Source organism: Lepisma saccharinum, chromosome 2 (assembly GCF_977018435.1).
Source record: "Lepisma saccharinum chromosome 2, izLepSacc3.1, whole genome shotgun sequence".
NCBI classification, from domain to species: Eukaryota; Metazoa; Arthropoda; class Insecta; order Zygentoma; family Lepismatidae; genus Lepisma; species Lepisma saccharinum.
This window is the reverse complement of record NC_139230.1, coordinates 55,456,442-55,469,133: the sequence shown is the minus strand read 5'-3', so window position 1 is coordinate 55,469,133 and position 12,692 is coordinate 55,456,442. Positions and strand designations below refer to the sequence as shown.

At 38.7% G+C, this 12,692-nt stretch overlaps 2 protein-coding genes across 2 annotated transcripts in view; one reads left to right on the top strand and one right to left on the bottom strand.

Annotated features, from left to right (window-relative positions):
• LOC145984042 (metabotropic glutamate receptor 5-like) overlaps positions 1-12,692 on the top strand; it is a 205,724-nt gene that overhangs the window by 96,933 nt on the left and 96,099 nt on the right. The gene's annotated exons all lie outside the window — the stretch shown is intronic.
• Positions 6,349-6,972, bottom strand: LOC145982130 (protein CFDP2-like). Its single transcript, XM_083115700.1, has one exon. It carries the CDS (start codon positions 6,970-6,972, stop codon positions 6,349-6,351), a length of 624 nt encoding a protein of 207 aa, XP_082971826.1.

Below are 12,692 nucleotides of genomic sequence, written 5' to 3'. Positions count from 1 at the left end.
CAATTATAATGCTAGAGGCACTATTCGTCCATAGACGAACATTAATCTCTAGAATTTACTTCTAGAGGAAGAATCCTCGAACTACTAGGGGGGATTTAATAGACAATATATTTTTTACAAGTTTCACTGAAGAAATTAAGATAATCGTGTCTGTGTTCGCGAAAACATTTGCACTATTCCTTGACACATAATATATTTTTTTTACATCAGCAGCAATTATTTACTAAATTATTATGTAGTTTTCCATTTTTATCAGTCCATCTTTTGTACAGCAGACCCTTTCAACACTCACTTGTTACTCAATACACAGGTATTGGTTAATTAGTCCAGTAATTACGAAAAGTTGATGGTTCTGTAAAATATATCTACTTATGAGTTTGACAAATCTGTGAAAATTGTTTGAGACTATCATCACTTCCACCACAGATATCTTCTCATGAAGAAATACCACTTACCATACCATTGATACAGAACCTGGCAATTCGATATTCTATATTGGAATTTGCACGTCATTGTATCTTATAACAATAAGATTAAACAGTACTATGGAAAGAGATTTTTGTAAGGTGGAAACATACACAACTACATGGCAAGAGGCCGTTCTTCCCCGCACCTTGTCTAGCTACGTGCATGAATAAAATAAACGAGAATTCTTTTTATCTTTTGTGATTAGCCTTGTCCTGTCATCACTTGATATTTTCCTTCCCCTTGATCCTCGTAACTCCCCCACAGTCGGGAGACAATGGTTCGTTCACGATCCTTAAATCTGTGTACTTCCGCTGTTCTGACGTCATTTCCTGCTTGAAAGAAGAGCAGACGTACGTCTTGAGGGTCCCGGACGAGCGTATTTAATTGGAGACGTCGACTTTGCATTGCGAATAGCGCACGCCGGAAGTGCCTACTTGTAGTGATTTATCATGCAAATTAAACCGCGGTCTCAAATATTCATTCTTCGATTGGTATTCCTGTCATGCAATTTTTTGATCTGAACTTGTCCTTTCTTTAAACATTGTTGCAATGCAATGAACAGTACGCATCCACAATTTAAGCAGTGGCGTGTCTTCACCATGGCTTATATGGCTTTAGAAAAAAAAAATTAAATATGTAATGGATACGTGTAAGGATGAAGTAACAGGATATTAAGAAGCCAAAATTTATCATTCCTCTTTATAAAACTCATCAATATCTGAAGGGAGGATGAAGTTTGAGAGTAATATAACTCCAATGTGTAAAGCTGATCAAAATTCCTGAGGGGGATGTTGAGGTGTGTTGGTTGGTTAGTTGATTTAAGTCCACTTTCTGCACAGTGAGGCTAATCGGGACTGGACCTACAGTTTAAAGTGAGATCCGAAACACTATGTGCTTCCACAACGTGCCTTCACCGGGTATCGAACCCGAGACCCCTTGATTACAAGGCGGATGACGCGTTGGAGCGTTTGTCACTCTTTCCATGTAACGCAGATGAGCATCTTGAAAACATTGTGTAGTAGCTACAATTTCATTTTCATTTCCTTCTTTTACTTATATCGTTACTTCATCATTGTCGCCTTGTAATCAAATGGTCCCGGGTTCGATACCCGGTAAAGGCACGTTGTTGATCGGAGCCCAGTTTGAAACTGAAAACGCAGTCCAGATTAGTCTTTCTGTGCATAAAGTGAACTTAAAAACAAACTCGAACTCAAGCAAACAATTCATCATAGTCGAGATGATTAACACAGAGAACTAAAATTAAAGAAATAAAACCAGCGCCGCGATTAACCTGCACAGTTGTCTGTATTACGAGCACGGTGCTCCAGTCGGTAGGCCTTCTTACCGTAGGAGATCCGGGTTCGATTTCCGAGGTGGGTTATGCGAGACCGGGATTTTCCCTACCTTGTCCCCGCATAAAGCGGCTCTGGGTTTTACCCAGCCTCTAGCAAATGGTTACCTGAGGCGGTAAAGACGGCGGAACATGGTGCTGATCGCATAACTTCCCAAAATGGCAAAGATCGTGAATGTAGGGGTCCCAACTCGACATTTCCCTATGTCTCTCCATAGCACGGTGCAGTGAGAACGGGGAACTTGACCTTTCTGTCTATATTACAACCTATGTAGACAGAATGCGAGAACGAATGTCCGTGTCTTGGATATTGGCACCGTGCACCTTGTGTGTCCACGGTTTTGTATTTTGATCTCTGGTCGCGATTTACTCAAAAGAGACGTAAAATACTTAGTGTCTGTCATTCATACATTCAATCCCATCTGTATATTACCATCCCTGAAGAAGAAACAAAGAATGTGGGTTCAAGTGAAACCGTTATACTCGCCAAACCCTACAGCCAGAATCGATATGTGCTAACGGTTTATATAGGGGTAGAATTATTTAACAAACCGTACCGTTTTCATAAGTTTCATTGTAGTAAATGAAGTTACCGACTATAGTCTGTCCCGGGAATCTCTGGAGCTAGCGAAAAACAAGTCATCTGCACAAGTAGTGACTCGAGAGGGCTCGATCAATGAACTCGTGAGAGTGAAAGGGGCGACGAGACCGCAGCTACAAGCCGTTTGCAGTAGCGTGCACTGCTTTTTCTCCGCCCACTTGTTTTCTCCTCCTCTGCACCGTTATGCGCGGCAATTGCTCCACAGATCCCTGTAGTATTGCAGTTAATTCATATTGTAGCGCCAGAGATTGAGACTATGTTGAGATTTGCCTCCAGGTTCCTGCATGTATGTATTTGTCCAGTATTTCCATCTGGAAGAGTGTAAGATTGTTTTTATGGGGGCAAATGTAGCGGCAAAATGACCATGCATTGGACTTTTGTGAAAAAATTAGGGGGAGGGATGTTTGGGTGTCTACCATTGTCTCCATGGAACGCGTCTCAGGATATTGAAAGCCTTGATATTTTTAAAGCTCGTTGTAGATCTGTATTGCCTCGTGCTAGATTTCCGATGGTGTATTGATGTTTCGGAGTGTACATTCAATGTGTAGAGCTGATCAAAATACTATATTGTTAATTCTAGTGACCATCCATCAACTTTAGATTCGGAAATATAGAAATGCTCTTTGGGTCTTCATGCTGTTCAATTCTTACCAGGTTGATTGATAGAGCGACGATAATTAGCTACAGAAATAACTCTATTGTGCAAGATCGAGCGATTCTATCAAGACACTGCAGCTGCAGAATAAGTGAGTGGCCTGCTTTTTAACACACCACTTGACCTCGCGCATGGCTACACACTATAGATTTCTATTCCATGATTGGCGCTGTTCTTTGACCGATCATGTGACCCCTAAGCTCCAGCACGCTACCGGAAGCTTTCAACACAGCGTTTGTAAGGAAGCCTTCTAGTAGTTAAGCATGTTGTGCATGCATTGATGTAGTAAGTTCTTGTAACCCGAGTCAAGAACATGAGCCCTCGGCATTTCCATTTAATTACCTTTTTATATTTTGTATCCACGCTTATCATGCAAAACTTCTGCCACACGTCAATGCTGTAGCGCGAGGATATGAAGTTTGATAAATATTTATCACCCAATCTGTACAACCTTCTTTGATATCTAAATGGATACGAGGTATGAGGGCACTGGTGGGTTAAGATTGGAGAGAAATGCTCACCAGACATGGAAGCCCATCGTAAAACGAAGGAATTGCCCGTTAAGTCTGGGGGGGGGGGGGGGCTGCCTCTTTCGAAAATAAGGTGATTAACATGCAGGGCGAAGCAAGTAGAAAGGGGGGTGCAGCAACGGAGAAACACATTGAACAATCTACACACTCCAACTAAGTTTTTTTTTTTTTTTTATGTAAACGGTCATACCACAAAGTTTCGATGTGCAAAATCCATTGGCTCTGATACTAGAACAAGAGATCAGTGTACTTCCGTAATATAATTTTCTGTTATCATTTTTCCTATTATCATTACTAAGGTTGCCGGTGCGGTGTTCAGGATATATCAGCCCAATTCATTGATCCCACTTGTCATCAATCCTTTTGTAATGTATAATATACTTTCAATTGTGTGTTATTTTTTGTCAGAAAATCTTTCATACCCGAACCTAGATAGTAAAAGGAGTATGCTGCCGTTAACTACATTATACTACATTTAAAAGACACTGCACATAGATATGACTTACTTATCTCCTGTTACTCCGCTACGGAGCATAGGGCCTCAACGAAGCATCGCCAGCGGACTCTGTTTCCAGCCATCTTCCTTATCTTGTTCCAGGTCTTTCCTGCTTCCCATATTTCTTGCTCTATTGTCCTTCTCCAACTCATTCTTGGCCTTCCTCTCCTACGTTGTCCTTGTGGGTTCCAGCTCAATGCTTGTCTCTCTATTGCCGATGGATCTTTCCTCCATGTGTGGCCAATCCACTTACATTTTCTTCTTTTGATCTGTATTGCCACCGGTTCCTCTTGCGTACGTTTCCATAGATCTTCATTTGAGATAATATCTGGCTAATATATTCCCAGAAGTTTCCTTAGGCATCTGTTTATGAATGTCTGTAGGTCTTTAGTAATTTTCTTTGTTACTTTCCAAGTTTCACATCCATAAAGGAGAACTGACTTCACATTAGTTCTAAAAATTCGCAGCTTAGTTCTTATTGAAATTTCTCTGGCTTTCCAAACTTTATATAGCTGAATAAATGCTACATTTGCTTTCCTAATTCTTGATCTAACATCATCTTCTGTTCCCCCTGTATTTGTCATCAAACTCCCCAGATATGTAAACTCCTTAACCTCTTCAATATTTTCCTCATTCAAGTGGAAATTTTCCATCTTTTTTCCATTTGTTCTTAATGATTTCGTCTTTGTACTATTTATCTTTAAACCAACTCTTTTCCCTTCCTTATCCAAATCTCCTAATTTTATTTTCCATATTACGGTATGTGTGAGACAGCAGACAAACATCATCTGCAAAACACAAGTCTTCTAGCTGTTGGGTGAGACTCTCCTTTTTCCTTCCGTTACCCTCTTCATTACTTTATCAATTACCATCAGAAATATTGTTGGTGACAAAATACATCCTTGCCTTACTCCTGAAATAACTGGTATTGGATCCGTAAGTATTCCCTCATGCACAACTTGGCATGTGGAACCATCATAGGAGTTTTTAATAAGATCAATCATATGTGCTGGAATGCCATATTCTTTTACAATTGTCCACATTTTCATTATATTTACAGAGTCAAATGCTTTCTGGAAGTCCACAAATATAAGGTACATATTAGAGAAGTATTCCGTACTCTGTTCTATAATAATACGCAGTGTATTTATCTGATCTATACAGGAACGGTTGCTTCGAAAGCCTGCTTGTTTTCTCCGGATCTTTTTCTCAACACATCCTTTAATTCGGTATAAAATAATTCTACTTAGAACTTTGCTAGGAACTGAAAGTAGTGTTATGCCTCTCCAGTTATTGCAGTTAGTAATATCTCCCTTCTTAGGTATTTTTACTAGTAAACCTCTTTTCCAATCTTCTGGTATTGATTTTGTTTTCCATATTTTTGCAAAAAGTGGTTGTAATATTTCTATTGCCATCTCCATGTCTTCCTTAAGAATTTCTGGTGGAATGTTATCAATTCCATGTGCTTTACCACTCTTTTGTTCTCTCAATGCTTTTTTAATTTCTTCTTTTGTTGGTTCTTTAGTAGTTATTTCATCTTCTATTTCATATTCTGGCATTTCTTCCGGTATTTCAAGCAAATCTTCTGTCCCTTCTATGGTTTGGTTTAATACTTCTGAAAAATGTTCTTTCCATCTATTGAGCTGATTTTCCTTATTCGTAAGGAGTACTCCATCTCTATTTCTCACTGGGCGATTTCGTATGGCTTTCTTTTGAGACAAGATCTTTGTAATTTGGTATACTTTCTTCATATTTCCCTCATTTACTGCTTTTTCTGCCTTCTCGGCTAACTCACTGGTCTATTTTCTACGGTCAGCTCGCGCACTATATTTCACTTCATGATCTTTTTTCCTATATTCTTCTTGTAATTCTGCTTTCTTTTTCCTAGTTTTACACATATTAATCTTCTGCTTAATGTGTTTCCTTTCTTCTAATTTCCTCCAAGTTTCCTCTAACATCCAGTTCTTTTTCTTATGGTTTCTATATCCCAAAACTTCTTTTGATACCGTTGTAAATGTATTTTTCACCTTTTCCCAGTGTTGTTCCACCTCATCACCATCCAGCTCCCCTAGTTCTTGATATTTGTTTTAAAGTTGCAACTTGAAGTCCTGTTTTACACTATTATTCTGTAGTCTTCAAATGTCAAACTTTGTGCTTTGTTTATTAAATTTCTCCTTTGCGGCCATAATTTTTACCCTAAAACTGGCTACCATAAGATGATGATCACTGCTAATGTCTGCTCCACGTTTACTTCTCACATCTAATAAAGATGTTCTCCATTTCCCTTATAGCTATATGATCAATCTGATTTTGAGTTCTATGATCTGGGGATACCCAAGAGATCTTATGTATATTTTTATGTGCAAATAGTGTACCTCCAATAGTCATTTCATTTGAGGCACACCAATCTACAAACATTTCCCCATTTTCATTTCTATCACCTAGACCATGCTTGCCAATCACTTGCTCTAGTCCAACATTTTCTGAGCCAATTTTGGCATTTAAATCGCCCATTACAATAATAACATCTTTCTTCTTAACCTTATTTATAGTGTCTTGTAATTCTTTGTAGAACTCTTGTTTTTCTTCTATTTCTGCTTGGTTTGTAGGTGCATAGCATTGTATGATGCTCACATTTCTAACCTTTGCCTGTAGTCTGACCATAATTATTCGTTCAGATACAGGATTCCAGTCCAATATACTTCGAGCAGTCTTCTTGTTTATGAGTATGCCTACTCCATTACGATGTTCATCATCTTCATTTGGTCTACCTGAATAGAGGAATGTCATACCACTAGATGTTTTCATCTCTCCAAATTCATTCCAACGCACTTCGCTCATTCCCAGGATGTCCAACTTATATTTCTCCATTTCTGCTTCTACTTGTTGCAATTTTCCTGCCTCATATAATGTTCTAACATTCCAAAACCCCACTCGAGTTTTCTTTTTAAGTCCAAAGGTCGTCAACAGTTTGTCCGTCCGGCTATTTCCTCGTTTGGTTTCTTTAATATAATCTATTTTAAGGGTAGTGGGTTATTGGCCCTCTGACCCCGAGTGCCATGATGGGGCTGCCATCTTTAGGCCTTGGCACTTGCCACTCCACAATGTGGGACACAGATGCAGATGTTCGAATTTGTTTGTTTGGGACTGGATAGGAATATTAGGATAGGATATACTAGGTAAGATGGGGCGTTGCAGAACGCCTTAGTCTGGCTTCTCTTCTGAGACCTGTCCAGCATGGGTGACCCTGCTGGTAGAAAATCTACCGCTGGCATAGCTCTCAGCCTCAACAAAGCACGCAAACCCCTCCACCCGCACGGTCAGTGCTACTATAAGGCGGCGTTCCCTGGAAGGGGTACATATATATCATATGCTTCAAATTTATCTTTAAACTTGGTTTTCTGTGTTACAAATTGCTTCAGGTACAGAGAACAGAGGATTTGAAGAGAGGAGGGAGCGAATTCGCGAATTTCTGTGGATGGTTTCAAAAATATTCACTATATTGTATATCAGATTCCAAAGCTGGTATCGTTATCGTGCGTAACCTAAAACTGCTCAACTCACCCAGAAAAAACTTCTAGATTATGCCTTGGACATATTGACACTTTCCCGGTTTATACTCTGTATATATACTTACTATTAATTCATTTCAGAGAACACAAGACGTACCAGCCTACTGCGAGGCCACTTCAGACGTGGGAATCATTTATGGGTATTTTTATGAACAGTATATTAAATCTCGCACACAGAATACCTTAAAACTTCAGCTGATATTAATATCACACACTTGCACTCGAAATTAAACTTCTTGTTAGAAATAATACTGTATGTCTTGTAATTATCCCTCGAGTACACAAATTAAAACATTCATTTTAAAATTAACTTACATCAGCCGTCAAAATCAATAAATCGCATCACCTAGCAACCAACACTCAAATGTCCTAAGTTTAGTCAATAACCATTGTAAGAGACTACAAATGTGAGTCAAACAAATTATGACATCATACTTTGATACAAGTATTTCTTTTTATGATTAACATATTAAACACTGAATTAGTAATTTATGTGGGTGCGTAACAATATTTCTTACAGAACTTAAAAATTATTTCTGAAGCACAGTTCTATGTTTCAAAGATTTAATGTTACTACCGAAACAGTTACATGAAATCAATTTGTATAAAATCTCCCAATTCCTTTTTGGGTTGGACATGTCGATAAATTTATAAACACGAGCCTCCGACATTCAAAACAAGTATGTATAGTAGGCTAATCTTTGTTATTTTTCCACAACTCAAATTTCTGAGAATATCGTTCTTGTTATCTGAGTTTCTGAGTTCTACAAGTTTGACACACATCGGACAGGATTTAATTGTTCACTCTTGTTCTCTCATTAGATCTTTGTACTTTTTCACAGCCTTCTTCAGATTGTGAATTGTGTTTAGCGCATCACTTACACTTCTTGACATCCTTCCTATCCGACATGCTTTCTGCCTGTAACTCGAAATTTGCCTTCGATACACGTAACATGCTTGGTCATTCTTCTAAATTGCATACTGAGAGGTTGATACGTTCTCAGATTAGACGTTACTTACACAGTAGCTTGTCTCGATCACCGATAGTGACGTCACCAGCAAAAAATTGAGTGGAGTGTACGTAGTGAACATGTACGTCCGGGAATAGGTAAAGCCCCTTACCCCGTGGATAATGAATGCCAATTATATAGCTATATATATATATATATATATATATATATATATATATATATATATATATATATATATATATATATATATATATAATCACATATTTAATTTTAGTCGCGGTAATTCATGTTAATTATTATAAGGGCGTAGCAGGTACACACACCGGCAATAAAAATGCGACACCTAGATCCTGAAATACTCGCTTTTCTGCAAGGCATTATGTGTGTTGCCTAACTCTACGGCAATAAGTATATTTTAATAGCAAAATTTCAATGGCAACTTCTACCACCGTCGTAGAGTTAGGGAACACACATAACGCCTTGGACGGAAACGAGAATTTCAGGATCTAGGTCTACTTTTTGTTGCCGGTGACTGTACATAACCTCAAACTGAGGGAGTGTTTTTTAAGGGGGTAACGCTATTATGGGGTAAATATTATGCCTAGTTTGCCCCTTTAGCCGCTGGAAAATATACCTTGCTTTCTCCTCCCTGAAGAAATTCTGCGGACGTCCATGATGGTGTATGAATGTTTTCAACTCACAATCGCACCTCCGAAGGTTCTGGTTTCGAGTTCTGTCAAGGAATAGGGTGTTCCTTGGTGTTTTGTTTCTGGATTATTTCACCTTTTCGTCATTTATCCACATCGTCACGACTAATTTAAAAAGGTGAAACTGGACATCAAATAACCGAAAATATAAATGGAGCATTCCATGTGAAAGTTCCCCTGAACCTCACTTTTTAAAATTAAATGCAATGTCGTAGCTTTATCCTATATTGTGAGTGAACAATCTAAATTTGTCTTTTGAATAAAAATTCTAGTATTTTACTTAATTAAGTTAGAAAGTAGAAGGTATTTACATATTATTCGTTTATATTAACTTTTTGATTTACTTGGGTTTTCTACTGTGTTCCACCCGTGACACCAAAAAACAACGAATTTCTCCTTTAACTGTTACATTCCCCCCTCAATTCCACTGCAATATTCAAAGGTCAATTACCTTCTCTCTTTGTCTTAAATAATTTATTTTTCGTCATTTGACAGTTCACAGAAATTAAAATATATTTCTTATAAGTGAAGAAGCAGTGTTTCGTCTGTCCCACCCGTGACACAAAATTGTTCACTTACAGCTACAAATCTGGGAAAGTATTTGAAGGGTAGTTATGTTTAATCAATAGTGTTAAGTTTCATATTTCATTGCACAGGAACTGTAAGAAAAATGTTAATTAACTATCAGTAGAATAGTTAACATTAAAGATGTGGTCCACGTGTCCCACCCGTGACAATGATATGCCACAAATACAAAAGTTTATCAAGTGTTCTTGTGGGTTGAGATGGACGTAAAGGAAATTCGTACATTGTTTGTTGATCGAAACAAAAATTCAGTGTGCTTAGTTTACTCAGTATTTCTGCACTGTCCAACTATTTATAACATATTTGCATCCAGACATTTTAAAACAAAAACCTTAGAAAGTGATAAGAAAAGGAAATAATAGAAAGCAATCGTTGCAACTTGTTAGCAGTCAGTCAGTTATGGTAAATGAAATGGCATCTTCTTTCATTAAACAAGGAAATGGGGGAAGATGAAAGGTTCACATAAATATCAATCGAGACACGAACCTCGGTGTACAGAGAAGCTCGCTCTCTTACGCTTGACGGGTTGTTCAATCTAGAAACGAGGTCACCTGCCAGTCAGATTGGGGAAACCACGCCCATGACCCAAGCTCATCTGCTTATCGAAAAAACAAACAAAGAAAGGTCACGCAACAAGCAATTGTCACTCCACGAGGAAAATGAGCTTCGTTCAATAGCTGGAAGCTGTTTCACGTTTTGAACTTTGTCACTAAGCTATTAGCACTTCTGAAATATTCCACATTTTAATAAGTTAATGCTTACCTTGACTGTATGTATGTGGTCGTTTGTGAATATGTCAGCGCTTAACTTTTTGAGTTTTTGTTTTAAGTTCACTTTATGCACAAATAGGTTAATCTGGACTGGACCTATAGTTTAAACTGGGATCTGAACCAATATGCGCTTAGGTCCATGAGGCGTGGCCAACAGAGGCGCTTGAAACGCTTGAAGTTCTAACGCCCGTGTACATTGCATCATGGACCTGTTCAGTTGATTCTAACTCGGCGTCAGAACTGAAATGTTTTAAGCGCCCTGAGATGATAAAGATGAAACAGTCGCAATTGCCGAGCTCGTTGAATGTTCTAATCACATTTTCGATTGTGAAGGTTCTGGGTTCGAGACCCTTGAGTAGTACTCTTTTTAATTATTTTTTTTTCATCTCGTAATTATTCGTCCTTATCGAGGCGATTAACTAGTGCAACCCAAGAAGAAGATAAGCTAAATCTAACCAAAATTCAATACATAATAGGGAACTAGTCTGGCGAGGAAGGAAAAGCTCATCAAACAGCTTCCCATGTAGCATCATCACGCTTCTCGCTAAACACTGCTCTTTGAGGTGACACATTACATAAGGAGAGGAAATTAATGGTAAAAGTCTGTTCACGGCCGTGTCCATCGTGGTCCTCCTATTTGCTCATTTTGTTCCATTTTTTAGGTCCAGTTTATGCTTAGATATAGGCTAATCGGGAATTCACCTACAGTTTCAACTGGGAACCGAACCACTGTTCAATGTGCTTCCACTGGTGATGGGACCCGAGCGGAATCCCTTGATTACCACTAGGTTCTCATCTGGTTCCTCCCTCTTTCATTCTGTCGGCTGGAAGCCTCAGTCAACTTAAAGGTTACGAAATGTTAAATAATCGTATACGTATAATGTATTAGCAGAGCGCCTGGATGTTCTCTGTGAGTGTCCCTTCGCCAATTGCATCTAATCACCACTCATCGTCATAGTCCCTATTAGCCAAAAGTGGCAGAATGCGATAACAAAAATACAATACAAATAGTATTATTTATCTTTCAGTTGTAATTTTTGTGTGCGCATATAGCTAGATATGCCGGAAATGGGATGAAATAAGTGTCATAGCTGTAACACACTATTTCAGAAGTTATTTTCTTAACATGTATAAATAACTGGAGACAATGAATTAAACTTTGCTGGACCGCAACAAAATTTGATCCAAAAGGTCTAAAAATATGTTTACAAATATCAGGACTGTAATCGCATTGCCAGCAGGAACAGTGCCAACGTTCGAGCCCGGGATATCCTTTTTGCGAAGCAACACTGCTAAACATGTTCATGCAAGATAATTTCGTAGATATTTTGAATTCTCAATTCTGAATGAACTGAGTTTGTTTGAAAGACAAAATACTTGTCATTGTCTCTTTCATGTACCCACTTCACGACTTCCGTTACCTGCCGAGTCAGTATGTTACGTAACTAAGTAAACCATGCGAATAAGGGACCTACCTGCAAGTCACACTTCAGCCGTCTCGGTGGCCGTGTACCTTGAGCGGTCAACTCGCGATCTCTGCACCGAAGACTTCGGGTTCGAGTTCTGGATTTTCCTTTGTGAGTGTCCCTTCCTCAATTTCATCTAACCACAATGTATCCCCATTACCGTGATGGGAAGATATGTGACCTAAAGTAGGAACAGTACAAGTCGTTCTTAGGGGTATTTTACGTGTTGATAAAGTTTCGCACCCTCTACATGACTATGCTTACTTCAGAGCGAAGACGACCATCGTATCTTCTACCTGAATTCTAGATTAGTATTTTACTTCGAGTTCAATTAAGTTCCTCACCGAAAATATTATGCTCTTCTTATCAAACCAAGGGTTTGATAAGGGGTGTGAGGGGTGATGCTTCTACGTAGTACACCCAATTGTCAACCTCACTTCCACGTAGTACACCCTGGACTGCATTTTGCAGACGAACGAGGCTCTGGTGACTGGACCTATGGCCAGTATAATTCTGTGTG